This window comes from Lygodium microphyllum, chromosome 25 (assembly GCF_053477565.2).
Source record: "Lygodium microphyllum isolate KBCC chromosome 25, Lygodium_microphyllum_v1.1.10, whole genome shotgun sequence".
NCBI classification, from domain to species: domain Eukaryota; kingdom Viridiplantae; phylum Streptophyta; class Polypodiopsida; order Schizaeales; family Lygodiaceae; genus Lygodium; species Lygodium microphyllum.
The window spans coordinates 41915211-41942884 of record NC_141159.1 but is presented as its reverse complement, the minus strand read 5'-3'; the positions used below and the strand labels follow the sequence as shown (position 1 = coordinate 41942884).

The 27674-nt window shown below is 42.0% G+C and overlaps 1 protein-coding gene across 1 annotated transcript; it reads left to right on the top strand.

Annotated features, from left to right (window-relative positions):
* LOC148014134 (Cyclophilin-like peptidyl-prolyl cis-trans isomerase family protein) lies at positions 1-27674 on the top strand. Its single transcript, XM_087666642.1, has 8 exons — positions 1-157; positions 17846-17959; positions 18059-18207; positions 26556-26628; positions 26757-26846; positions 26973-27012; positions 27142-27236; positions 27479-27674. Exons 1-8 carry the CDS (start codon positions 38-40, stop codon positions 27497-27499), a joined length of 702 nt encoding a protein of 233 aa, XP_087522768.1. The 5' UTR covers positions 1-37; the 3' UTR covers positions 27500-27674.

Genomic DNA, 27674 nt, shown 5'->3' with positions numbered 1-27674 from the left:
AAAAGGATGGCGACGAATTTGGAGACCACAACGTACAATGGCAAGCTGGGGTCATGTCGCGGCCTCTTCTTCCATCATCGTCATCGCCATTCTTTCTTGGTCTCACAGTACTCTAGCCCGGGAGCCAGACCTCGGCTCTCTGCGCGTTGTGTTTCAGGTATGGCATTGACCTTCCTGCTTTCACACCTGACACGATCAACTTCGTCACTGTAGACACGATGATCGACTAAAAGAAAGCTTTCTCCATCCGTGTTCGTGGATCGGAAGGCATAAACCTCAGCAGATGAGTTACATACAGAGGATTCTGAAAGCCTTTTAATGCATACTTCTCTGCCAAAGCCTAGTAAATTATTTCCTTATGTCGACCCTCAGCTGGATGGTAAGGGGTATTAACCGCCAAAGCTATGGCTGCTTCGGTTTAGAGCTTCATTCAGTGGCACTATCATCAAGTTATAGCTCCGGGATGCTTATCATCCTGTCTGGTGTCTACCTGTGGGTCGAAGTCTTGCGTATTTTTTGAGAAGGTGCAGGGAGGTTTTGACAGCTTCTGAAGGTGTCTTTTGCATAATCCCAATGAAAATGCCTTCCTACAGTTTGATTTTCCCTTGCGATTCCCCTGATCGTGGCTTCTTTGGTTAGTTTTAGGAATATGCCTTTTCCATCCTTTGATTTTGCCTTGTGATTGCACTTGGTCATAGTTTGTTTGGGTCACTTTAGGATTTCTCCCCAAGTCTCCCCAATCTTGGTCACTAGGAAAACTAATTGACTTATTGTGAGTGCGCACAATGAAAGAGGAACACGAACATAAAGAGAAAAGGAGAAGGGAGAAGGGAGTAGGAATGAAAGAGAAATCTGCACTGAATGCTGATGATGGAAGCTGATTAGTCCCTACATGCAGCCCAAAGTGTTAGTGAGGACACTGGAGCAGGTTGGGAAATGATGACAGTGCCTGAGACAGTGATGAAGACAGAGTGTGCAGCCAGAAGTCCTCGCAAATGACAAAGAATAATGGCCAAGTTGGAGTATGCCCTTGCAAGAGGAAGAAAAAGAATGAACTGCCCCAAGTTGAAGGCTGGCTATATATAGCCAAAAGATCCTAAAACTATTTGATTTGCCAAAAAGGCCTCCAGATATGTGGTTGAATGGTATAAAAACAGGCCAACCAGCACATATTGCTCATGAAAATGATGATGTGGCATTGAAAAATGATTACCAGGGGTTGGGAAGGTAGATTGCACTATTTAGGGGGTGCATAGGCTGTCTGGAACCTGCACAAGGAAATACACACTAAAATGTTATAAGCGAAACAAATGCATGCTCTAAATAGAGCTTCCTTATTTGTCAAAGCACATAACAGACATGTCATAGCTTCTAATGTTCCCAACCGACTGAGATTTAGGCTCACAAGCAAGAGATGAGAGTGCATGACAAACATGATTGTTAACACATACTCCCAGTTTTGTGTCTACCATTGTATAGAGTATCTCTAAAGGTAGTTGTACTCTCTCCAACATGACTATATCATCCTCTATGTATTGACTTATCATTTGCACACTTTGAGTTGAGTAGCTTTACTTGCATCTTGACTGACAATCTTAGACTCGAATGCCAGTGGTTCTAGATGGGAGGGGATATTTTCCTAGCGAAGATTAGGAACAAGTAAGAACTTGTTGGTCTACCAATGTGTAACTTCTCTTCCTTTTGCTCTCCAATGAACACCTGATTGGTCATGGACTTATATAATGCTGAAGCTTTCTTTCTCCACTATCGAAGAAAGCCTAGATAGGCCAGGGTCCTGGATAAGAAGTTCCAAAATGACTTTGTCATGAGCCTTCTTAAAGCTAGCAAAACAAGTGCATGGCTATTGTGCTTTGCCCACTCAGTGGCCTCAAAGAATGTGAATATGTTGTTCAAGTCCGATCTTGGATAACAAAGCTTGTCTATATATCATATAGGATGTTTCGGAGTAGAAGGTGAAGTTGATGGTTAATCATTTTTGCGAAGGCCTTATGGGCCATTGGTAGAGAGATAGAATAGTAATGGACTACCAAGGTGTAGCTTTGGACTTTTGTACACCTTCCTCTGGGTTGTAGATGTTAATATAGTATGATGGATTGGTATGCACTCATACCATTTCAGAGAGAAAATAGGGTTTGAGTGGAGAAACAGAGTGTGATAGCAAACACTAAGAGAAGAAGAAACTCAGAGGAAACATAGAAGAAGAAGAAGATGATGATGAATGATGAATCATTGAATCATGTAAGTGAATCAAGGTGATACAAGAGCGTCGAAGCTTTAAAGATGATTGCACTAACCTGTTTGATCAAGCGGTGGCGGAGGGATTTTAGTTGAAAGGTCGTATCCACTTGGGATCAGAGATAGAAGGAAGTAGAGAATAGAAGATAGAAGAGAGCAAAAAGAATAGACAAGAGGTACATAAGATAAAGACAAAGCACAATGTATTGATAGAGCCTGAAATTTCTTGTCTGGCACTATTCAAAAGCAATCTCTAAGCATTAGATCCCTCGGAGCTTCCTTGTAGACAAAAAACGTGCATTAAACTCTATCTTCTGTTAGATATGCTCAATGCCCCATCCTCATAAGGTGCCACCAATGATCCATGGTGCTCAAAGTTGTAAGGCCCCCATTATGAGGAGAAGCCATATGTGAGCTCGGACATGGATTGAGTCTTGACTTGTATGTCAGATGAGGTCTATGTGACCGGATGGCAAAAAGGTGACCGTTGTGGATCTAATCTTTGGGTTAGACAGAGTAGTTAAGCTGGTGGCAACTCGAGGCACGTTGCATCGAGTTGCGGGGGGGCCCTTGCCAATGGTAAATGGAATATTCCCTAGAATATTCCTTGGCCAACTAGTGGAGGTGCACATGGAAGGTCAACAGACACGTGCATATGGAAAGGTCAACAGACACATGGGCATATGAAAGGTCAACAGACACAAGTGCATATGGAAGGTCATCCATCATGACCCCCCTTCACAAGCTATAAAAGCTAAACCCCTTCACAGACATCTATTATCCATCTTTCACCCAGTCAGAGTTGTTCCACCTAGCCTTAAGCTCTTCACCTATCTTCTATCTAGATCGCCATCTAAGCTTCATAGTGGAAGTGCACAGGTGGACAGAGCCATCTTTGTATTAGTTGTGTGGAGATAAAGAAATTTTGTTATTCTTCACTTATCTGTTGTGTACTCTCTATCTCTTTTTCAGATTTTGTTTGCTGCGCCGTGTAATTTTTACATGGTATCAGAGCCCAGGGGGCTCTAGGGATCGAAGAGTACGCAAGAGGCAAAGGCTTCAATAGCAAAGAGGAACGATGTCGTCTTTCGGAAGTGGTTCTGGCACATCAGGAAGTGGTGCAGGAGGTGGTGTTGCTGTACCAGCTATTCAAACATTGAGGATTCGTCCACCAACCTTCAACAAAGGCAAGTTAGATGGTACAAACTACACCTTGTGGAAGTTCAAAATTACAACTATCCTTGATTCTTATGAGCTTTTAGAGACTGTGCTGGGGACTGACGCAGAATCACAGTCTACCCCCGACCCATCAAATTCTAGTGTGATGATTCCTCCAAATGCAGATCTTCTACGAGCTTGGAAACAAAGGAATGCAGATGCATTGTGTGCCTTAGTTACAAGCTGTTTTGACAGCGTTCTGACTTTGATTCAGCATACAACCAAAGCACTAGAGGCTTGGAATGTATTGAGGAGTTAGTATGAAACACGAAACCAAACAAGGATTCAAAACTTGAAGAATCAACTAGCAGTGGAGAAGTTTGCTGAAGGAGAGACGGTTGAAGCATTCATCACTCGGATTAAGAATCTGCACGATCAGATGTCTGGCGCTGGGATATAAAAGACTAGCGAAGAGCTAGCTCGGAGGTGTCTTTGGATTTGTCCACAAAAGTTTGATGGACTAGTAACTGCCCTTAATACTCAGGTGTTTTCGGATTTGTCCACAAAAGTTTGATGGACTAGTAACTGCCCTTAATACTCAGGTGTCTTCAGATTTGTCCACAAAAGTTTGATGGACTAGTAATTGCCCTTAATACTCAGGTGAGACCTCAAGCTTTGACTTTTGAGGAGTTTTGTGCATTATTGATGGAGGAGGAGTTGAGGCTGAAAGCCCGAGAAGGAAGCAACAATGGAGATGCTGCATTCTCTGCCAAAGCAAAAGGCAAAGGTGGTTCCTCCACCAAAAGTGATGGGGACAAAAAGAAGAAGGGCGGTAAGAAGAAGTTTCAAGAAGAGTGCTTCTACTGCAAGAAGAAATGACATGCAATCGCAGATTGTCGTGTCAAGAAGGCATATGAAAAGAATGGTACCCTTAAAAGTAAAGGGAAAGAGACAACCAATACGGCTGAAGCAGAGTTGGAGTTATTCATGGCGACCATTGAGGAAGTGTGCTCCTTGGCGTAAGAAGAATCTATCACTGACTCATGGGTGTTGGATAGTGGGGCCTTCCATCACATGACCAATAAGAAATGTCTATATAGTTCTATACAGCCTCTACAAAAATCCATCATTGTGATGGTTGGAAATGATGCAAAATGCCCTGCTGCAGGCACAGGTACTATTTTCTTTGTTGCTGCAAATGGTGAAGTCAAAAAGCTTTCAGATGTGTTGTATGTTCCTAAAATTAGAAGAAATCTATTATCAGTTGCTGTCATAACTGATCTTGGTCATGAATCGAGGTTCAAGAAGACAGGTGCAGAAATTCTTGACAGTGCTGGCAAAATTGTTGGCAAAGGAGAAAGAAAGAACAGCCTGTATGAGCTAAGTGCTCTTACAGCCACCACTGAAGTGGGCACAAGTAAGCTTTGGCATGAAAGGTTTGGACACATCGGATTTGCAGTGTTGAAGGAGATGCAAAAGCAAGGTATGGTTGCTCACCTACCTACAGTGACTGAATTGAAGGAACCATGTGAAGCTTGTATGATGGGCAAGCAACAGAGAAAGGCATTTCCACAGGAAAGCAATAATAGAGCACAGACTCCTCTAGAGTTGGTGCGTGCTAACTTGTGCGGTAAGATGTCTACATAGGCCTTGGGGGGATCTTCTTATTTTATGTTGATTGTCGATGACTACAGTAGGAAGATGTGGGCGTACTTCCTTCGTGATAAGGCTCAAGCTTTTGGTAAGTTTAAAGAATGGCTAAAACTTGTTGAGAATGAAACAAGGAAAAGTGTGAAGAAATTTAGAATAGATGGTAGTGGTGAGTTCAACTCAAAGGAGTTTGAAGACTTTTGCAAGAGCAAAGAGATCAAGCGTCAATTGACGACGCCTCACACACCTCAGCAGAACGCTGTTGTGGAACGCAGGAATCGCATCATTGATGGCAAGATGCATGCTAAAGGGCATGGGATTGCCTAACCATTTTTGGGCTGAAGCTGTTAATACTGCAGTCTACATTCTAAATCGGAGCTACACAAAGGCTCTAAAGAAAAAACACCTCATGAGGCTTACACTGGTAAGAAACCATCTGTCTCACATTTCAGAATTTTTGGATGTGAATGTTATGCATATGTTCCAGATGAGAAGAGAAACAAGTTAAAACCAAAAAGCAGAAAATGTATCTTCTTAGGTTATAGTGATGAGCAGAAGGCTTACAAATTATATGACCAAGAGGTAAAGAAGATCATCACGAGCCGTGATGTGGTGTTCAAGGAGAAGCCGCATACAGTGGAGGAGGAGAAGGCAAGTTCTTCCACTTTATCATCAAGCGAAGAAGTAGTCCACTATGAACCTGTTCTGAGAGCTGTCCCTATCCTTAAGGAGGAGGAAACATCATCTTCAGATGATGAGGAAAAAGTTCATCAACCTGACATCACCCCACCGGAAAAGCCATTGCCGCGTTGGGTGAAGTAGCTCTATGACCACAATAATCCTGTGCCTGCATCTGTTGAGGAGAAGGCAGACGAACCAAGAAAATCTTAGAGAATAGAGGAGCAAAGGAGGGCTTCTGCTCACATAGTCAATATGGCCTTGATGGCTGAGATTATGAGAGAAGTAAAGGAGCCAACTAACTTGGAAGAAACACTTGTAGATCCAGCATGGAAGGCAGCTATGCAAGCCGAGTATGACAGCATAATGAAGAATGACACTTGGGAGCTAGTGGATCGGCCAGCAAAGCGGAAGGTTATTGACACCAAGTGAATCTGGAAGGTAAAGTACAAGGCTGATAGTACCTTAGAAAAGTACAAAGCTAGACTGGTTGCCCAGAGATTTTTATAGGTTGAAGGGTTTGATTTTCAAGAGTCATTTGCCCCAACTAGTAGAATGACTACTATTCGCACAGTACTTGCAGTGGCCGCCCATAAGCAGTGGCCAATTTACCAAATGGATGTTAAATCAGCGTTCTTAAATGGTGACCTCAAGGAGGAGGTGTACGTGGCTCAGCCACCAGGGTTTGAGGCTTCCCATTCTGAGAACAAAGTGTGTAAGCTGAAGAAGGCATTGTATGGGCTAAAACAAACCCCTAGAGCGTGGTACCAACGGATAGATAAGTTCTTTTTAAACTTAAACTTCAAAAGATGTGCCTCAGATGCTAACTTGTATGTTTACAGGGATGGTAAAAAGTCTGTAGTGATTGTCCTATATGTGGACGACCTTCTTATTATAGGTGACTATGAAGATATGATCAACCAAACTCGAAAGGCTTTGAGTTCTGAGTTTGAAATGACAGACTTAGGCTTGATGCACTATTGTTTGGGGATTGAAGTTTGGCAAGAGCCAGGAAGGATTTTCATCTCTCAGAAGAAGTATGTATGGGAGATCTTGAAGGCGTTTGGCATGACCGAGTGCAAGGAGATAGCTACACCTATGGAGGTGAATGCAAAGTTATCCATTGAGGATACATCAGCACTAGTAGACATTGGGAGGTACAGGAGGTTGCTCGGCAGTCTGATCTACTTGTGTAACACCAGACTAGATATCAGTTTTGCTGTTGGTGTTTTGAGCAGGTTCTCAAACAAACCTCATGAGAGTCATTGGAAAGCTGGGATGTGGGTGCTCAGATACTTGAAGGAAACTCTTGACTATGGTATCACATACAATTCCGGAACTTCTCTTGTGGGGAATTGTGACTCAGATTGGGCAGGAGACAATGATTTCAGGAAGTCTATTTCTGGTTATTGTTTCTCTTTAGGTTCAGGAATTTTCTCTTGGATTAGTAAGAAGCAGCCAACAATGGCATTGTCTTCTACTGAAGCAGAGTACAAGGTAGCTTGTTTTGCTGCATGTGAAGCAGTATGGTTGAGAAGGATTCTATGGCATATGGGAGTGCAGGATGAAGAATCAACTGTGCTGAGATGTGACAATAAGAGTTGCATCGCCATTGCCAAAAATCCAGTGTTTCATGCGCGCACCAAACATATAGAGATCCAGTATCACTATGTGCATGATTTGATCGAGGATGGGATAGTGGAACTGGTCTACTGTCCAATAGAGGAGAATGGAGCGGATATCTTCACCAAAGCACTTACGAAGGATTTGCTTCAAGTTCATCTTTAGAGACTTGGCATTGGACCGAGGATATAGTTCACTTGCGGGTGGACATTGAGGGGGGGTGTTAGATATGCTCAATGCCCCACCCTCATAAGGTGTCACCAATGATCCATGGTGCTCAAAGTTGTAAGGCCCCCGTTATGAGGAGAAGCCATATGTGAGCCCGGACATTGGTTGAGTCCTGACTTATATGTTAGATGAGGTCTATGTGACTGGATGGCAAAAAGGTGACCGTTGTGGGTCTAATCTTTGGGTTAGACAGAGTAGTTAAGCTGGTAGCAACTCGAGGCACATTGCATCGAGTTGCAGGGTAAGAGAGTTATCGGGGGCCCTAGCCAATGGTAAAGGGAATATTCCCTAGAATATTCCATGGCCAACTAGTGGAGGTGCACATGGAAGGTCAACAGACACATGGGCACATGGAAGGTCAACAGACACAGGTGCATATGGAAGGTCATCCATCATGACCCCCCTTCACAAGCTATAAAAGCTAAACCCCTTCACAACCATCTATTATCTATCTTTCACCCAGTCACAGTTGTTCCAGCTAGCCTTAAGCTCTTCACCTATCTTCTGTCTAGATCGCCATCTAAGCTTCACAGTGGAAGCGCACGGGTGGACAGAGCCATCTTTGTATTAGTTGTTTGGAGATAAAGAAATTTTGTTATTCTCCTTTTATTTGTTGTGTACTCTCTATCTCTTTCTCAGATTCTGTTTGCTGTGCCGTGTAATTTTTACATCTTCTTCTTTGCTGCTCAAACCGCAAATCTGATAGTTAAAACTCCAGGACACTTGCTCAGAATTCGTCTAGATCACTTCTTATTCTTTTCCCAGTTCGAAGTGTTGTTTACTGCCTGTAAACTGCAATCGTGTGCCACGTGGTTTCGCCAGTCCTTCCTTTTTGCATGAAATCTCTCGAAACTGGTTGAAAAAGTAACTTGCTTTTTGCATGTCACCCTATTCTAAAAGTTTTCTACAGTTTTAAAGGATATTTACAAGAAATAATATCAAAAATATCAAAAATAGGCTAAACTTGTAAAAAAATCTCGTATTTTTTGAACCATCCATACTATGGATACTAACACTAATGACTAATATGACATTGACTCTCTAGATTAATAAGAAAGCTGGATGACGATGCACTCTAGAGTTTTTCACACTGTGGCCGCGTAGCGGCACGATATCATTAGTACTTGAAGGGAATCTGCATTGTAGAGGAAGCGAAACGTAGTCTTGTGGGTAATAGGATATTGAAGGTAATTCTAAATGGTGAAGGAAAGGATACCACTTGTAGAGAGAGCGAAAGCAATCCTTAGAAGCTGCTAGAGATGAAGGATATGTTGAAATCTCTCCAAAATGATGGCTGATATCAAGGCAAGTATTGCATAGCCAGTTGGAGAAGAAAATGCAAGAACGTCTTCTTATAAAGATCTCTTCGTGTAAGTGGTTGTAGATAGACAATTGTTGGGCAGCCCTTTTGGAGTGAAGAAAATACAAAAATGTAGGTATATGATGTAGGGCTTATAAAGAGGGTGTAACTTGATATAGACGGCTTAAAACTGTTGCAAACACAAATCTAATGATGATGCGAGGTGAGGAGGTGAAACTAGCCTTTCTCCTCAAAGAGGGTGGTAATTACTAATGACATGATTACCAACAATTACAGCAAGCATGAAATTCACATAAACTAAAAATGCAAATGTTACCACTTAATCTTGGACTTCGGACATACTATTGGCCCTAAAACTTGGCGTCCCTTGCGATATTTCTTTAACTTGTATGGCAAATGGATGGAGTACAACTGAGATTCTTCAAACTTCTCCACGAATCCAAGTGTCACTTGCTGTCATAAATGACCAGCAAGCCTTCAAATCAAATTGCCCCTTGATTTGCTAGGGGATTGATCTTTAGCCATACTCCTTGAGAAATAAATTAGCCCCAAATTCAATGCTGATTGGTTGGTTTCTTGAATCCTCTTGAAATACATTGATTTCAGCTCTAAAAATTCAAGTTTGAAGCCTTTAAATATGGGCACGCTTCTCGAGGTGGCTACCAAATCCTAATTTCTAATATAAATTAGGGTTTACAACAGAGATTTACCAAAATCTCTAGCTTTAATAGCTAGATTGTTGTAAAGTGGAGCAAAGCTAAGAAATGACCAGAGAAAGAGAGAGAATGCTGTAGAGAGAAAATTTAGAGATTTCTCATGAGAATTTGGTAAAATTGAGCCACTGATCGGGTTTTTCGGTCCAAAATGTATACAGCAACAACAAAGGGAGCATGAGAGGCAGTGATCTTCAGGAGAATGTACATAAGCCGTAATTAATAGCTTCCCTTGGTTAGGAATATGCAAGTGCCTTCACCAAAATGGTCTCCAATGGCTGAGAAATGGCCCCAAAAGCATGCAACAACAGCCCAATTTCTCTTCTCAAAAGCTCCAAAATGCAAAAATGAGATTTTATTTTTTCTTTAGCCCCCAATTTAGCTTTCCCGAACTTGCAATTTCAGCAGTATTCAGCCCATTAAATACATTTTCAAAATATAAATTTTGAAAATTAATCCTAGCTAACTAAGCCAATTTATCACTCGAGTGATCTTGAGCACCCATTAGCTTGGGATTGACATTAATTAATTAATTAATGCCAATTTCCTAGTGTGACCACTAACACTAATGACTAATTAAATGTTCTAGGCCAAGTTTTGACACTTGATACTAGCTAGTAGCTAGTATCTATCAAGTATAACTTATTACAACTTTTGCCTTTGGTATCAACTGATACTCGGGGGCTTGGGTCCCACACATTGAAATAATTGATGTGCACCTCACATTGTTCATCTGATGATTTCACCTTTTTCATCTAATGGTTAACATTACCCCCCTCCTAGACAAGTGCCAGTCCCATGGCACTCACCGTCGTAGGTAGCAGGCTTTGGCCTGCACTAAAGATGTGGGTGGAAGGGACATCGGTGGTTTCCGTGGAGGAGTGTTGGTGGTAGTATGGAGAAAGGTCGTTCGGGGCACGTTGGTGGCCTAGGTAGCTGGTGGTAGGGTTGTTGAAGTTGGTGGTAGGGTTGTTCTCTATTGGGGATTTCACTGATGGCCAGCACAAGTGTTGGTTTGTCGCGGATTCTACACATGACGATTCTTGGCAAGCTTGCAGAATGATAAAGGATAAGAATTCAGAGGTGAGTGTCGATGAAGAGTGCATGACACTTTTGTTGGAGTCTTCAATACCTGCAATTGAAAACCTCTCATATGTGGTCTCTCCCTAGGGGTAGTGCTAGTCTTCTTTATCATGCACAAGACATAGTTCAATAGTGTGCAGTTACATTTGCACATTTGATTAATTTCCAATCAAATGCTAAGCAAAGCAATAAAATTTCACATCCTCATGTTGATAGATCACCCCCTTAAAATCCTTACAATCATCCTCGATTGCACTGCAATGTGCCAAAGCAAAACATATTACACTGGAATTCCCCAAAAGGCATCATAGTGAAAACAACATTGGCCACTGTTGCTTAAACATGCTAATGCCAAATACTTGCTGAAAATTTCGAGCTAGGATAAATAATGTTGGATTTTCCTCATGCCTACGCTTACATAGGAGTGTCAATCATCCACACATAGGACAATGGGGCACTTTTTACTCTCCATAAGAGAGGTTTTTTCCCCCAATCACATTATTTTTCATCTGTGTATTTATGTTACACATTTTGGTCACTTAGCGTACATTACACACATCTGTGTGTGAACACACTTTAAGTCACTTACACAACCCTAAAATCTAAGGGTTGTACCTTGTACTTTGTATCTAACTTTTCAATTAATCAAGTGTTGAGCTGTGACACACACTCTCTCTATTGTCGTGTTCACTCTCTTTGAAGCTGAGCTGCTGTCTGTCAGCTCCAACATTTGGTATTAGAGCCAACTCGGCTGCTGCCCTGCAGTCTGCCGCCACCTTGCAGTCCGCTAGCTTAGCACCAGCTCTGCCACCAGCTCAGCTCTAGTCTGCCAGCTCAGCACCAGCTCTGCCCGCTAGCTCTGTGCTAGATCCGCCTGCCAATTCTGTGACAGCTCTGCTAGCTGTTTCACTAGCTCCACCCTACCACGTCACTCTGGTTCCTGCGCAGTCTCTGCAGCCTGCAGTCTGCAGTCGACTGCCACGTCAGCATCTTTCCGGCTCTGCAATCATTGCCTGTAAATCTGTTGAACAGTCCTAGACTGCAATCTCATCAGCTGCTACAGGTATATTTTATTATTTTATTTAGAATTTCAGAGCCAAAGCAAAAGGCTTTTGCAGGGAAAGGTCAAATTCTGCTTCAGCAAATGTGTTAGTGCACAAATTGCAGAAATTTGTAGGCATTTGGGTCAGCAAATTTGGGGTTTTGTATCTTTGGCAGACATTAGCACATATATTGTGGTTTCAGTCTGGTATTGACTGAAATTACGCACACATTGAACGGTCAAATTTTGGGGCTTTTGTGTTTTTAGTACTGCTGAGCACTCCTATTGCATTGGACAGTGTGTTCCTTGCTGAAATCTGAAAAATTTTGGCACGTTTAGGCAGTAGTGGTCAAGTGGGATATGATTTAGTTGATTATAGCTTCGTATTTGCTGTAATTTCTAGAGATTTGCAGATTTCCAGGTCAGGCCAGCTTTTGTTATCGCACTTGTGCATTTGAAACAGTGACATTTATCATGGCAAATCAAGGATAGAGTATTGTCTTCACGTATGTATCATTGGAGGATAGATTGGTTCTTCATGATGAAGAATGTGCTTGTTGCAAAAAAATCTTTGGGATTATGTTAGTGGGGAAGAAGTATGTCTTGGTGATTTGGCTCTTGCAACTCCTCCACAAGGAGGTTGTGGTCAAAGGCAAGTTGCCGTTCAGCCACCACCCCGAAGAATAGTTGCACAGAAGGCTTGGGACACTAGGGATGCCCAAGCGTTGTCACTTATTGCATTGACAATTTAGTGGTTAATAATCTTGCATATCTGTTCTGTTGCTTCTTCACGAGTAGCATGGCTTACACTTGAGCATATATTTGTTGGAAAAAATGATACTTGCATTTCTTTTTTGAAGAAGGAGCTTGAAAATGTGAAGATGGCTAGCCTGGGGAGCTGTCATCGTAGCATCAGAAGTCGTCGATGTAGGGTCCTCAATGACCGCTAAATGTAGAAAAGCAGCTGATGAGGGTGCAACCACCTCTCCAAAATCCTTCGTATCTTTCTTCTTGGTGTCCTTCTTGTCTTTGTCGGGGCAATCGTTCTTTCAATGACCAGTCTTACCACAAATATGGCAGGGCGATTCCTTCTCCTTGTCCTTCTTGGTTTTGTTGTCCTCCTTCTTCTTTTGGTCCTTCCCCTTCTTCTGAGAGGCTTGACCAACCAAAGCCTCCGATTTGAAAGCATTCTGTCCCTTCAATTGTTCCTCTTGGTCCAAGACCATAGAAACCAACTCTTCCTACCGAAGAGTCGACTCTCGCCCTGATGCAATAAGGGCGGAATAAAAAGTACCGAATTGTGGTGGTAACTGAGACAACAAAGTGATCGCCATGTCTTTGGAGGAAATAGGCTTCCTTGCATTTTGAACCTGTATCTGAAGCTGCTGAAGTTTGCTGATGTGTTCCCGAAGCGAATAAGACTTATTCACAGACAAGGTCCGCATCTGCACCTCCAAAGAAACCCTCTTCATTAGGGTCATCCGGTTGTACATTTGATCAAGCTCGAGCCATATCTCTCAAGCCACCATCAAGTGCTCGATGTGAGCTATCACGGCTGTAGTGCAAGACAGAAACAGAAAAGATCGAATCCTGGCATTCAGTTTGTCGCGATGAGATTGGGCCTTGGTCAACTCCGCACGAGCATTGGAAGAGAGTTTGGACTCATCTCTTATCGATGGCATGTGAATCTCCTCCATCACAAGCTCCACCAGATCATAAGACTCGAGAATGGCCAATATCATCACCTACCAGATGCGGTAATTGTCACCATCAAGCTTCTGATCCGGTGGAAGAGCCAGTAGGACAGGCACCATCCTGTCCATGATCGCGTAGAACTCCAAATTAGTCTCTGTAGACATGTTCACCTGCAATACCTGCACAAACGCAAAATTAGCCCCCTCTGATTGTGTAAACGCAGCCTGTTAGGGCTGGTTCCTCCACTGTCTGAACCTTCTTCACCTGCCAGAGGCGATGAAAAGGTAAAATTTGTAGTAGAAGGCCTAAACCACAGCCTTCCTCCCCTTCGAACAGCAATAACCTGCAACAAACTCACCAGTTGGACTCCTTTCCCGCATGCCCATGCTCGCTTCAGCCTTGATCCGATGCGCAACCCTCCCGCTCACCCTCGAATCCTAGAAACGCAGCCTTGTGTCCGCGTTGAAATCTCCTCTTTAGGTAGGTTCAACCTCAATCAGTCCGTCTTCATTGCTGTGATATCATGTCAGAGTGCAGCGATGTGGAAGTGGACATAGATTGAGAGAGAGAGAGAGAGAGAGAGAGAGAGAGAGAGAGAGAGTGTGTGTGTGTGTGTGTAAATGCAGAAAATCTGCAGTATGCTGTATAAGAGTGTAGAAATATACACTGGGGCAGAGGAAATATCTGCGTGTGTCTCTGACTTGATGACCTTGATCTCCATCGCCCGAGCACAATCAGTCTCAGCCAACAAATCTCAAGATCAGAATCTGAATACTGGAGTGTGCCACAAAATGGCTATAAATAGCCAAAAAATAGGAAATACCAGCACCAAGTCGACTGCATTAAATGCAGTCGGCTGTAGTAAAAACTATCCGACTGCAGACAGTAAACTGTCCGACTGCACTGCTGATGTGGCGCCTGCTGATTTGTCCTCTTCCGTACTGTGCTGACGTGGCACTACCGTACTCTGCTGACATGTCCTACTGCCTGTCCAGGGGATGACTCTACCTCTAACAAGGGCACCTTTTACTCTCCATAAGAGAGGTTTCTTCCCCTAGTCACATTATTTTTCATCTGTGTATTATGCAACACATTTTGGTCACTTACCGCACATTACGCACATTTGTGTGTGAACGCACTTTAAGTCCCTTACACAATCCTAAAGTCCCTAAGGGCTGTACTTTGTTCTTTGTAGCTAACTTTTCAATCAATCAAGTGTCGAGGTGTGATACTTTCTCTCTCTACTGTCACGTTCACTCTCTCTCAAGCTGAGCTGCTGCCCGTCAGCTCCAACAAATAAAACATAAGGCTTGAAAAGAATCCAAGAAGCCTGCCAAGAACCTATAGAATGCATTTCTCATTGGCATATCTTAACTGAAATGCAGCCTGTACATGAAGAGACAGGGCATGTGGCAATAGGCAGCAAGGAACAAGACTCCATGAGCTGTAATGTCCTCTGATTCGGGGTGTAAACAACGGAGAGGTTGAGGAGTGAAGAGAAGAATGATGGATGAAGAGAGTAATCTGATGGATGTAAGTGAGAATGTGTGAGAGTCCATGCCCTATTTATAGGCATTAGGTAGTCTCGGGTGGCACCACAGAATGTGGGTATCCAATCCTTTTTGCGGTTGTAAGTGTGAAACTAGAACGAATTAAGAAAAGAAGTGAACTTAATGAATGGGTTTCTCAATAGATAGTGTTCTTGGCGAAGGAGATAGCTTTGTGGTATCTAGCTATCGTAATGACTTCTCCTTGATGGGCTTTTAGGGCTATTTCATGAAAGCAATCTATGGGCATAAGGGTTCCTCCATGCTTTTATCAGACAATTTGAGGTGAGTATTGGTAGTCCCACTTGCCTTGTTAGGGGTCCTTGCCAAAGGGGGGAGGGATTAGGTAGGCGAATTAGGGGCTCCGATATGACAACTTCATGTTGTATTTACTAATCTTTTGCAAATATTTTCTCATGGGTATATAGATCACTATTTGCATCTTCCTTAAATCTCCTTATGGGCATCCATGATGACTTGCAAGTCCCTTTCCCATCTATCCATAGGTGGAGGATATATACATTATGAGGAAAAGGCAGGTATACCCTACTACTTGGGTGGAGAATAGTTGAGTAGTAGTGCGACCCATGGCACCTAAGAGATTTGTTGGGGTGGAACCGTATGCCTTTGGCTCACTCACATGCAGGCCTTTATGTTTTCTCACTACTTCTTGAAGATCTTGGGAATAGCGCTTAGAGCTTGCTACCCATGCTTTGTAAACACGTTGAAGAAACTGCTTGTATATGCTTTTTTTTTTGGTTGATGCATGGGGGTATCTCCTCTGATAATGTTGACTTGGGATACACCTATAATCTTGCTAATAGTACTATGGGACTTTACAGGTTGGGCAGGCGGTCCTAGCTCATTGGATGTTTTCCTTGCAAGGGATTTCCTTTTTGGGGTGGATAGGGCACCCGCAAATGCACCCCGTGGCAAAGTGGCAAAAGGAACCAAGGGGTTGTCCTTCCATTCTACGCTCATTCCAACAAAAGTAGAGTGGGTAGGGCGGACTTCGCTTGGCCTTCCTAGAGGTGTCATAGTAACGACTTAGTATGTTAATTGAGTGGGAGAAATGAAAGAGGCTTCCTCCTCTTGCCACTCTCTCTTGCTCTCCATTTCTCTTTCAACCAGAGCATGGGCCAGATACTCGATCGTTTTTTAATTATTCATAGTAGACCCTCTTCTACAATATTTGCTATAGAGTTTTCTCTCAAGGTGGTTCCTCCTCTCATTCAAAAGAGGGGGGCGCCCCTCCTTAGTTGCATGGAATCAACTTTGAGACGCAGTCTGGATTGAGGGGGCTCTACAACCCACTCACAAAGAGTCAACTTGATGTACAAAGTTCCACTGGAGCTTAAATAAAGCACCCAATCTAGGTCATTGGTACTGTTGAAACTTGTTGCACAAGAGCTTGCTGCAATGAAGCCTTTTTATCAATGCATCATGTAGGTCACCCTGGTCTTGAAGACTAATGGGTAATTATCTACTAGCTCCTGAGCAACTTCCAGTGTTGGAATTGAAACCATGAAGATGCCCTGCTCTACAAGCATGGCTGCAAGTTGTGACTTTCTATGAGGTGTTGATGAGGAAGGGGGAGTGAAGCTGGACTTTTCTATGCATGGGAGAGTGTCCCACAATGTGTGTGAAGACTGATGTGTTTGAGTACTGTGACACTCACACTGATTGGAGCTAGTTATCCGAGAGTGAAACTGGACTAGTCTGTGCATGGGAGAGTGTCCCACAATGTGTGAAGACTGATGTGTTTGAGTACTGTGGCACTCACACTGATTGGAGCTAGTTATCCAAGAGGACGACACACAAGGTCGTTGTTTGGGGGCATTAGTAGGTTGCTTTGAGGCTGATGGATGGCTTCAATTGTGCTTGGAAGGAACAATTATCTTGCTGTAGTTCAATATTTGTTGAGCGCCAGTCTTTGTCACTCTACCGCCATGCTTCCCAAGGAATCCAACCGTTACAGGTTGCTTGACAAAATATGGGGTATTTTTAATTGTCTAACCCTATCTCAACTTCTACTCTACCAATATGCTATATCTAATGGATCCTATGCCATCATGGCAGTTAAGAGCCTTCTTAACAATCTTTGATTTGTTTAGGACATGAGTAAGTTTCCCATGGATCATTTTTTCCTCTTTGATAGTCCCTTGATATTCTGATATTTAAGTTGATATAGGTCTTACTATTCTAGTCCTCCTTGGATTTGATAGAAGGTTTCTTTTACAAATTACACCTTATTTTTTTCTTGCACTTAAAACTTGGCTTTGCTTTCTGTAAGGATGGCTTCAGCCACAATGTCTACGCTGTTCAGGCTCAAGGGTACCTTGAAGTCTAAGATGATGGAGGACTTTGAATAACCCTTTGATTTGGCAAGTCTTATCTGAAATAACTATACATCGACAATCAGTCGTGCTTCTTCTGAAGCCTTTCTAGCTCCAAACTATGCTGCAATGTTTCCAAATAAGGAAAGTTCGCTACCCTTGTCTTGCCTTCTCTTCAGACAACTGTTAAACATCTGATTAGGCTATCAGCTTATCATAAGCCTCAAATTCCTCTCTCGTACTGTGAATCTTTGAGTCAGAGGGTTCCAATAGATCTCTTCTTGCATAGAGGAATCCTTTACTCTCATCAAGAACAGATGACAAAGACATCTTATTTACGAAAGATGTTGACTGCAATTTATTAATTAGGTCTATTTGATTTATAGCAAGCTTTCAAGCTGAAGCCGCTTGTAACTCATGGCTCTTGTGGTATTTATGCTTAATCTTAGATTTATGCTCAATTAGACAAAAATATGCAACAGTCACTAATATTTTTAAATAAATCTTGTGCTCAGACAAAATTTGGAGACATTGAATTTGGTTTCTTCAACCATATTGCTCCAAAGACAGTTGATCACATAACCAAACTTGTGCGTCTGGGTGCCTACAACTCAAATCATTTCTTCCGGGTGAGCATTTATAAATTATACCTTCAAAGTGTTTTTTACAGCATCCAACATCACAGAAAACAATGATCATGAGGTAAGATAACTGGTAGATTTCTGCAGGTGGACAAAGGTTTTGTGGCTCAAGTTGCTGATGTGGTAAATGGTAGAGAGGCTCCTCTCAATGATGAACAACGAAAAGAAGGGGAAAAAACTATTGTTGGCGAATTTTCAAATGTGAAGCACACAAAGGGGATTTTGTCTATGGGAAGGTTAGAAACTGTTAATTGCCCGAACCCTAACATGCTTGTGCTTGCATAGAGTATGATCACAGACCCTTTTAGCTGATCTGGCATGACTGTGTTTGGGGGGAGTTTGATTATAAGAATAGTAAGGCTAAAGGAATAGGTGTTATTGTAGGTTTTCTAGTATTGTGTGCCATCAAATGAATTAAAAGCTTTCATAGTGAAATGGATAGCATTTTATCTTGGTCACAGCTTTCAGACATCTCCCAAGTCAGTTCGTTTGTCAGTTCTGGTCTCCATCTCTTACCTTTGTTTTTCACTATTCAGCAACACATCTAGAGGAGATGTACATCTGCAAGAAGTGAGGTTGACTGGTTTTGAAGGTTTGTGCAAAATTAATCTGGTAGATGCTATAATTGTGCTGGTGTTCACATTGTTGCTATGATTAAGAACCACTTTTGGCCTTGGAGATCCGGAGTACGTTATATATATGCTCAGTTTTGAAATGACTACGTTATCAGTGTTATTTGAGTTGGATAGGTCATTTAGTTGCAAGGGCTTGGAATAAGCAGTACAAGAAAGATTCAAGAGCCTGAGGAGAAGACGGTAAAGCCAAGATTCCACTTTTTGTTGTTCTCTAGCGATTTACAATCTTTTATTTGACAATGACACATTAAAAAGAATGGCAAGTGAGCATTCCTGGTTAGTCATCCCCTGAGGTAGACCAGCCCATAATAAGATTGTCTACCTTTTCAAGGTCATCTAGGTCTGTCTCCCCAGCCAGTTACCTCACAGTCTAAGATACCTTGCCTACATTATCGGTGTTATTTGAGTTGGATAGCTCTTATAGGGGCAAGGGTTTGGAATAAGCAGTACAAGAAAGATTCAAGAGCCTGAGGAGAAGATGGTAAAGCTAAGCTTCCACTTTTTGTTACTCTATCCATTTACAATCTTTTATCTGACAATCACACATTAAAAACAATGGCAAGTGAGCATTCCTGGTTAGTCATCCCCTGAGGTAGACCAGCCCATAATAAGATTGTCTACCTTCTGAAGGTCATCTAGGTGTCCCCAGCCAGTTCCCTGGCAGTCTAAGATACCTTGCTGCTCTTACTCTATATGTAAATGGGAAACATGATAACTTTTGTACTCTGCATGCCCTGGCCATACATTTATGACTAGGGCTGTGTGTTAGTCAACTTTAGGAGTGGGGTCATTTGCTTGACTTGATGTATAGATGAGTATAACAACACACAAAACCCAATGGTTGACTTCTTTGGATTTGCTCTATCACAATGCACCAAACTTTATTGCAATGTTTATGCACATGGCCAATTAAATTCATACTTATTCCTTTAATTTGCAGTAAACCCTAATTTCTGTTGTGAACTAGGGTATACAGCAGCAAATACTTCTGCCATCCACCTTTAATGGCTGAGATCTGCTAAGAATGGCTGAGAATGAAGAAAAATGCTTAGGAGAGAGAATCCAAAAATTGGTTGTCAGAAATAGTTGGAATTTGCTGTCACTTGATTGATGATAGCATTAAATCCTGTCGCCTGTTGCCAGCATTCTCTAGGATGCTGTCATCCAGCCTTAATTGCTGTCACCAGCTGCTGGGAATGCCTGGGAGGCTGTGACCTGCTGTCCTTGGGCCTTCTGGTGGTTGCTATAGGCCAAAATCACCTCTTGGCTGACTGGAATCTTCTCCCGAACAAACACCTCCAGCAGTAGTAGCCTCTCCTCTCTCCTTCCCACAACCTCCACAGTGTTGGAATGAGGCTCAGCCAGCCCCCCAATAGCCTTAACCCCACTTGCAAGGGAAGGTCTTATGAAATGGCAACCTTCTAATTGAAGATTTTCTCCATTTAATTAATTTTCAGAATTAATAATTTGAAAATTAATTTCAGCCTTTGTCCCTACCCAGAAAGTTCAAAGTGCCCATCCACAATTAAATTGGCTAGGTCATGTTGACTCTGCCACCATTAATATTTAATGCCCTAGGCTAGAACTAACACCAGTCACTAACTAGTAAAACTTACTTATAACTTTTACCTTTGACCCGTTGCAAACTTAGGGTCCTTGGCTTGTCATTATGACTTAACTAGCTTGCATATCATATGTGCACTTCTTATTGCATATTTGATAAATGCCTAAGCCAATTGCTAAGCAAAGCATCAAATACTACACATCTTGATGATATAAAGCGTAGCAATGTCTAGTTTCATAGATGCAATAACTTTATTTTTGTATTTTCAAAGAACTACCCTCAAATATTAGATGATGTAGTTAATAATGTTTTGTAGATGTATGTGTGACTCTCATAGCACCAAAGGTGGACGAGGATATGGAAGGCCATAATGGAGCATCCATATTGGCTTTCATTGGACTAACAATGTATTATATGCTGATTAGCCATATTAAATAGTCCCAAAACAAGCTTAATTAATCAGATTACTAAACTTTCATTAAAAAAAAAAAGCGTTCCTAGAGAGTGTCTATGTCCCATAAGCCAAAGTCTATTTAGGAAGGACCTAGTCAACTTTAAATAGATAGGCTGCCCTCCACTCAGTCTTAATCTTGTTTTTCCATATTGTTGGTGCTCAAACTCTACTTGCCACACCTTGCACGGAGGATATCTCAGTTCAAGTCGCTTCCTACTGTTGTTTGTTGTTGGCACCAGCCTCTAGATACTCCACAGAGCTGTTGGTGATTTCTGTTTGGCACTGTCCAGTCATTGTGATCAATTGGCATCTTGATCTTCTGCTGCTGCTGTTGCTATTGTTTGTATGTGTCCAGTTGACACTAGCTTGTCCACGGCATCATCTCCTTGCCTTTGCTGTTGTACAGAAAACAACAACTTGTGTTTTCACTTTGCAGCGTGTCGCATGCCCTAGACACATCATCAGCTGCTGTGTTTTGTAGTTTATAGTCTACGCCAACCTACCATGTCATCAGTTGATCAGTGTTTTGTTGATTTTGCACTCCATCTACCCATCTCACACTGATCTAGCCCTCACAGAGTTGTGGTTACTGTTGGTAGACACCTTCGGAGACTATTTGTTGCGTTTCAGGATCTTTCAAAGTATGACATACTCTTCAGCTCATACTCTTTGCCCCAGTTCCTAAGATATGAGACTTTGAGGTTCAATATGCTTAGTGTGTTTGTTGCATTGAGCATAGTATTTATTCATTATTCAGAATTTCTTTTATCTTTTGTGTTCATTGGCTTTGTGTTCCGCTAATCCTAACTACGTTTCTTTATAAGTCCATGCATTTATATTGTAGGATTATGTTTGTATTTTGTAGTTGAACATTTCTTTACATGATATTAGAGCTAGGTACTCATTGAAGAAACCTAGGTGCTTGATCAAGAAAGACTGGTCTTCAGAAATAGGAACAAGAGAGGGAAGATGTCATAAAACACTTTTATGCCAACTCAATCTTCAAGGGAGCCTATACCGAGAACTAAGTAGGAGTGGATTTCATTGTTAGAAGTGGATGCATTACTGGAAGCATAGAAGAATGTTGAAATAAACTATTAAACACAAGACAGAAGAGATAAAAGAGAAAATACAAGAATATTGCAAATGAGAGCTCAGAGATATGCTCTGGAAATGGAATCCATATATCAAACAAAAGACAATCATGTACAACAGTGAGTCACTGGCTACGTTGGCATTGACTACGACTTCCTCTCTCCAATAGGATATGCATTGAAATCTGCATGTGATGTATGATAGACTGTGGAGGAAGCCAAAATATAAAGGCAAAAAATATATCAATTATATGATTAGGTCAGCTAGCAATAAATGCCTAAATCACCATCATAATGACAAATTAAAAAAAACTTGAATAATACTAAAATGGCCAGTCCATTGGAACATATGCCTAGACTCATTTATGAACTGATTAGATTGCTAACACCCTCTCTTAGGTCATGGGTGATCTGATACAATATAATGAGATAATGATAATGACTCATCAAGTCCATACAACAAAGAGGACTAGAATAGAACCATGGATATCCAAGGAGTGAGTGATTAAGCTACCATCAAAGTGCCTCTAACAGAACCTATGTCGATGTTGATTGTACCAGCTCGTGAAAATAGCCAAGAACCATAACGATTATCTGTGTCTGTCCTAACAGTGCCTTGTAGTAGTATATATGGTCATCCAGCCAAAAAATGCCTTTAAGCATACGTGACCATGGATTCCCCTTCTTTGGCCAAGACTGTCAAAGTGTCCCCTTATGTGAGTTGGACTAGGTGCCAATCTTGCTATTTGTCAAGTGAATCCATCATACTTGGAAGTTAATCTCCCTAAGATTTTAAAACCTGCTAGACTTCGATCAATGTATTAGGAAAGTCTGTCTTTGGAACCTATGTACTTGTATACTTGTATAGATGAGGCTTACTTGCCCCCACCTCGCCACCCTCTCACACTCCCTCTCTGGCACTAGAGAGTCGTGAGGGATGACCATATCACCTATACTAGAAAGTAGTAGAAGGAGGAGTTGCCAAATCCTTCCCTCGGTTTAAAGAAGATGATTCCTTCCATGCCTTGGCCAGAGGATTCGAGTTGGAGTTAGAGGAGGAGGATGACTTGGTGGAGGAGTCCCTATTTTGTTGCTTCTTCTTCCTCAAAGCCGTTAACTCCTTGCAGTCCTTTTGTAAATATCTCTTCTTACCACAATGATAGCATTGGGCCTTTGACTTCTTCTTCATGTCACCCCTCTCTAAAGTTACAAATGACTTATTGGAGCCACCAGATTGAGTTGAAAGCCTTCTCTATAACCATAAAGATGCCTCATGCTTAAGTAGCATTGAGGACAAATGTGTAAAGCTCACTAGTGTTGATGATGTTTGGGTCCACAAAGCATTAGCTATTCCATTAAACTGTGAAGGGAGCTTGTAGAGTATAGTCCCCACAAGATGACCCTCTCGAGGGGTGGACTGCATGTAATGAAGTTGATCTTGTACCTGTGTAACATGGAGTAAGAATGACTAGATAGTATCCTTTGGCTTAAAATTCATGTGTTAGAGCTATCCATAAAGGGTAATTGCACACATAGTCGAGGGAGCCTCGTACAACATTTGAAGCTTCACCCATATTGCTAAAGCTGTCCTGTAGAAGACTGGTAGAACCCCTTTAGAGATACAACGAAGAAGAGCAAAATATGCACAGGCATCATTGGAATCCCATGCAAGCACAACTTTCTCATGGTCGTCCTTGTCGGAATTAGTCAGAAGATGAGTGGGGCATTGAGGACGCTTAATAGCTCCAAAAACAAGGTACCACAATTGCTTCTACACAAACTGGGCTTTTATAATAGCACTTCATGTTAGGTAGTCAGGGCCGTGAAGTTTGTCATCACTAGAATAGCAGGGAGGAGCCGTCGGGAGAGGATAGGAAGAGAAGATAAGGAATAGAGAGAGATAGGGAGTACAGCCAAACACAACACAAATTGAATAGTCAGGAGTTCACATGTAGTGTCAAGGGTAACTGATTACGAAATCAGCAAAAATTGGGAAGAACCAGCCAATCAAAGACGGATGGAGGCTGAAAACCCCATTGCCCAGCCTACAGGAGCAGAAGAGGCTGTGTACACAAATGCTACATGTCAAAACGCAGACAAAGAAGCATTAAATGCAGTTGCTAGCATTAGAATAATGCAGAAAATCAGAAAATGCAGGCAGCAACAGCATTAAATGCAGGCAATGCATTCTGGAAGGTGATTGCAGCAGCCAAATGCAGAAATTGGGAGGCTGAAAAGTCTCACAAACTACCAGCTGTAGTAGACAAATGATTAGTAATCAACAACAGACAACAATGCAAGTGTAGATTGTGAAATCTGATACCATGTTAGAAGTGGATGTAGCAATGGAAGCATAGAAGAATGCTGAAATAAATTGCTGAACACAAGATAGAAGAAAGAGAAAATAGAAAACACAAGAACAGAACTCAAAGATATACTCGAGAAGTGGAATCCATATACCATAGTCACATATAACAATGCGTCATTGGGTGCGTAGGCATTGGCACTGGCTCCCTCTATCCAGCAAGTTATGCACTAGAACCTGCAAGTAATGAATGAAAGGCTGCGAAGGAGTGAGCCAAAATATAATGGCCAAAAATATGCCAATTTTTTTATGCTTAAAATTTTTGTATATGTACTATACTGCACATATTCGTGTACTGAACGTATTGTACTAAACATACAAAACCACCCTGACAATGCCATTCCTATTGGCAAGCCACAATCTGGGTATTGTTGTATCTTCAAGGCACCCATCCCCAATGATTCTTTATGGGAGAAGGGGCCACCCTTTCTGGTTGGTTAGATTCAACTTGGGTCAGTGACATTGATATCCAAAGGTCTTCTATAGGTTTTGTTTTAACTTTTCACCCTTGTATCAGATGCAGTTTCTTGGAGGAGCAAGTAGTAGCCTACCGTTACTCGCTTAGGAGGTTTGGCTTCGAAGGATGTTTGCAGAGATTGGGTTTTCTCAATGACAACCTACTTTTCTTTGGTGTGACAAATAGAGTCCTTTGGCCCTATCCAAGAACCCTATGTTTCATGCTCATACAAACCACATTGATATTTAATATCATTATGTTTGGGAGTGTCTCTTGGACAGTGAGCTGATCTGGAGTATTGTCCTACAAGGGACTTTGTTGTTGATATCTTCATGATGGCTCTTTCTTTGCCTTTGATGCTTTATCATATGTGTGTTTTGGGCATTCAGCCACTCCTAGGATCTGAGAGAGGGGGCATTAGCATCATGTCTTATTCATGCCCTATGTGTGTGTTCATCTCCTGGTTGTGAGCCTCAATGTAAGTCAGAAAGGCTCTGGCATTGTTTGTTTTAGTCTTGTGTGCTTTTGTCCAGCCAGGCCTTAGCACCAGTCATACCTGACTTCACAGAGGTGTCCAACTACTTTCCCCTTGTCATAGAGCATTTATTGTAGTCAGTAAGTTTTACTGCACTGGTACGACTTGCATTTATGGTCAGACTAGTACAGCATTTCCTCCTATTTTAGTCGGTTTCTGGACAATTTCATCACTCACGTTGCAGTCCTTCTCAGTAATTTTCCTCTTCATTCAGTCATCATCATTTTTCATATTGCTGTTCTGTCGAGTGCCCTTACTGCCCTGTCCTTCAGACATGCATGCAAGGGCTTATTCCATTGTATTCTTTCCTTCATTTTCTGCGGCTATTCAAGTTTCATTCTCTTCTTTCCCTCCTCTCTTTCTCTCTCTCATTTGTGTTTGGCTTTCTGCATGTGCATTTGCAGATTGCCACCCAAAAAATTTCTCAAGGGTAATCTCCATCAAACAAGATCCATGCCACAACATCTCTAGTCCCATGTCATTTGCACAATGCAGGTCCCCCACAATGTGTAGATGCTGGTGCAAAGAAGATACATCCTGGACTGAAGCTCTCAATCAGTGCTTTCCAACTATGGCAACTGTTGGTTCCTACTAATGATGCCACAACCATCAATATGTAGCCTAAGGAGTTTGAACTCAGTGTTACTGTCTTGTTCGTGATTTGGATCTGATGTTATGTCATCCACAATCTCAAACTAACCCATTTGTTGTATTCTCACTCTGCTGCCTTCGTTGAGGTCATTTGTTGTATTCTCAGTCTGCTGCCTTCGTTGAGGTCATTTGTGCCATAGGCAACATCTCCTCATGTCTAAGCTAATGTATGAAAGGTATAGCCCCCCTTGTTGTGAGTGCTGTGTGTGAATGCACCCTTGGGTTAAAAAAAAAACCCGTAAACCCTGAAGTATAAATACATTCTTTATCTTTGTGTACCAACACATTGTTGGTACACATAAATCGTGTTTACTCTCTCTCTCTCTCTCTCTCTACTGTCGACTTCTCTCTTGTACTTCACGTTTGCACATCCTTCACGTTTGCTGTTGCCATTTCTTCGCTTCCGCCTTCAACTCCCCTTCAACTGGTATCAGAGCGCACGTTTGAGAGGCAGCTGGTTGCGAGCGTGCATCCTGAGGCAGCTGTTTGTGGACTGCAGCAGCAGCAAACTGTTCATGAGGAGCTGCACACACATCGAGGTGACATTTTTCAGGTCAGATTGTCAGTTTTTCCACGTCTGTGTGTGTGCACAGCAGCTGGGGACTGCTTACTCTAGCAACAGCAGCAGACGACTGCATTTATTGCAGCATCAGTAGTCATTCTGACTGCGTGGGATCAGCCGACAGCAGAAACTGGTCTGCGTGAAGTTTAGAGCTCCCAATGCATGAAGTAATCATAATGGTGCTTCCTTATAGGGTTTTTGGGTTTTGTTTTCAAAATCCTTCAAAATGAGATCACCCTTATGTATGTGTTCTTGGTCATGTTACAGGTACAGTGACCCTGACAGTGCTTCCTCATCTTTCTCCATTCTTCTTGGAGACGCCCCACATTTGGATGGGCAGGTGGTTATTTCTAAAGTGACACTTACTCTCTGGAGGATCTAGCATTGCATAAATATCAGGCTCATCTAATGAAAGTCAATGGCAAAATGATTTGCATGTTATTCTGATTTGTGGATGATGTGCCACAGTATGCAGTATTTGGTAAGGTGACAAAGGGCTATGAGACATTAGCAAGGCTGGAAGAATTACCAACCAGACAGGAGGGTATATTTGTGATGGTAAGGAGATAACTGCTTCACAATTATCTTCCTGGTCTCCATGTCATATAATTACTGCAAGATAGAAAACAAAGTACAGGTTCTAAATGTCTTAAAGCGATCTAAAAGCTTGTTCCGTCTGGGCAGCCTTTGGAGCGCATAAGCATTCTTTCAACTTACTACTATGGTAAGCTTCAAGTAATTTAGCCTTGCATTTGTGTCAATTCTATATGTTTTTTGCATTGTTTGCAACAATACCAGAGGTTTTAAAAAATTTATTTCTGCTGAGCTGTCTTTGATGTCAACAAACATACAGACACTGCAAGAGTGATATCTCAGGTTACTTGTGAGGAGGAGGTTATGCTACTGAGGCAGCGGCTTATACAGTCAGCTGAGAACATCGAAAAGGAGGTACTTTCAGTGCATGAGTGTCTTTTGAGGCCTTTGATGCATGTTGACTCTAGATAAATCTAATGGATGACTGCACAAGTGTATGTAGTGTTGATTGTGTTCTTCTGTATGGCTTTAGGAGAGGTGCTGGTTGTATGGCATTGTGTAATAAGTGTGTAAATTGTGATTAGCTTCCACTCTTGAAGTAGTGAAGCTTTTCTGCCCTAGTTCATTTTATCAGAAAAGGATGGCTGTTTGTGCAGCGGCTGAGATGTCTTCCTTGAAAGGCTATGCAGTTCAAAGATTTACCTGCTGATGTGTTCCAAGCCTACTTTGGTGAAAAAAGTACATTTCCTTGGAGGGGTAAATAAATTTGCAAGTGGTGTACTTTTTGAATCCAAGTGTTTATATCTTCCTTAATTTACCTTTTTAAGAATCTTCCTTAATTTGTGTTGCTTA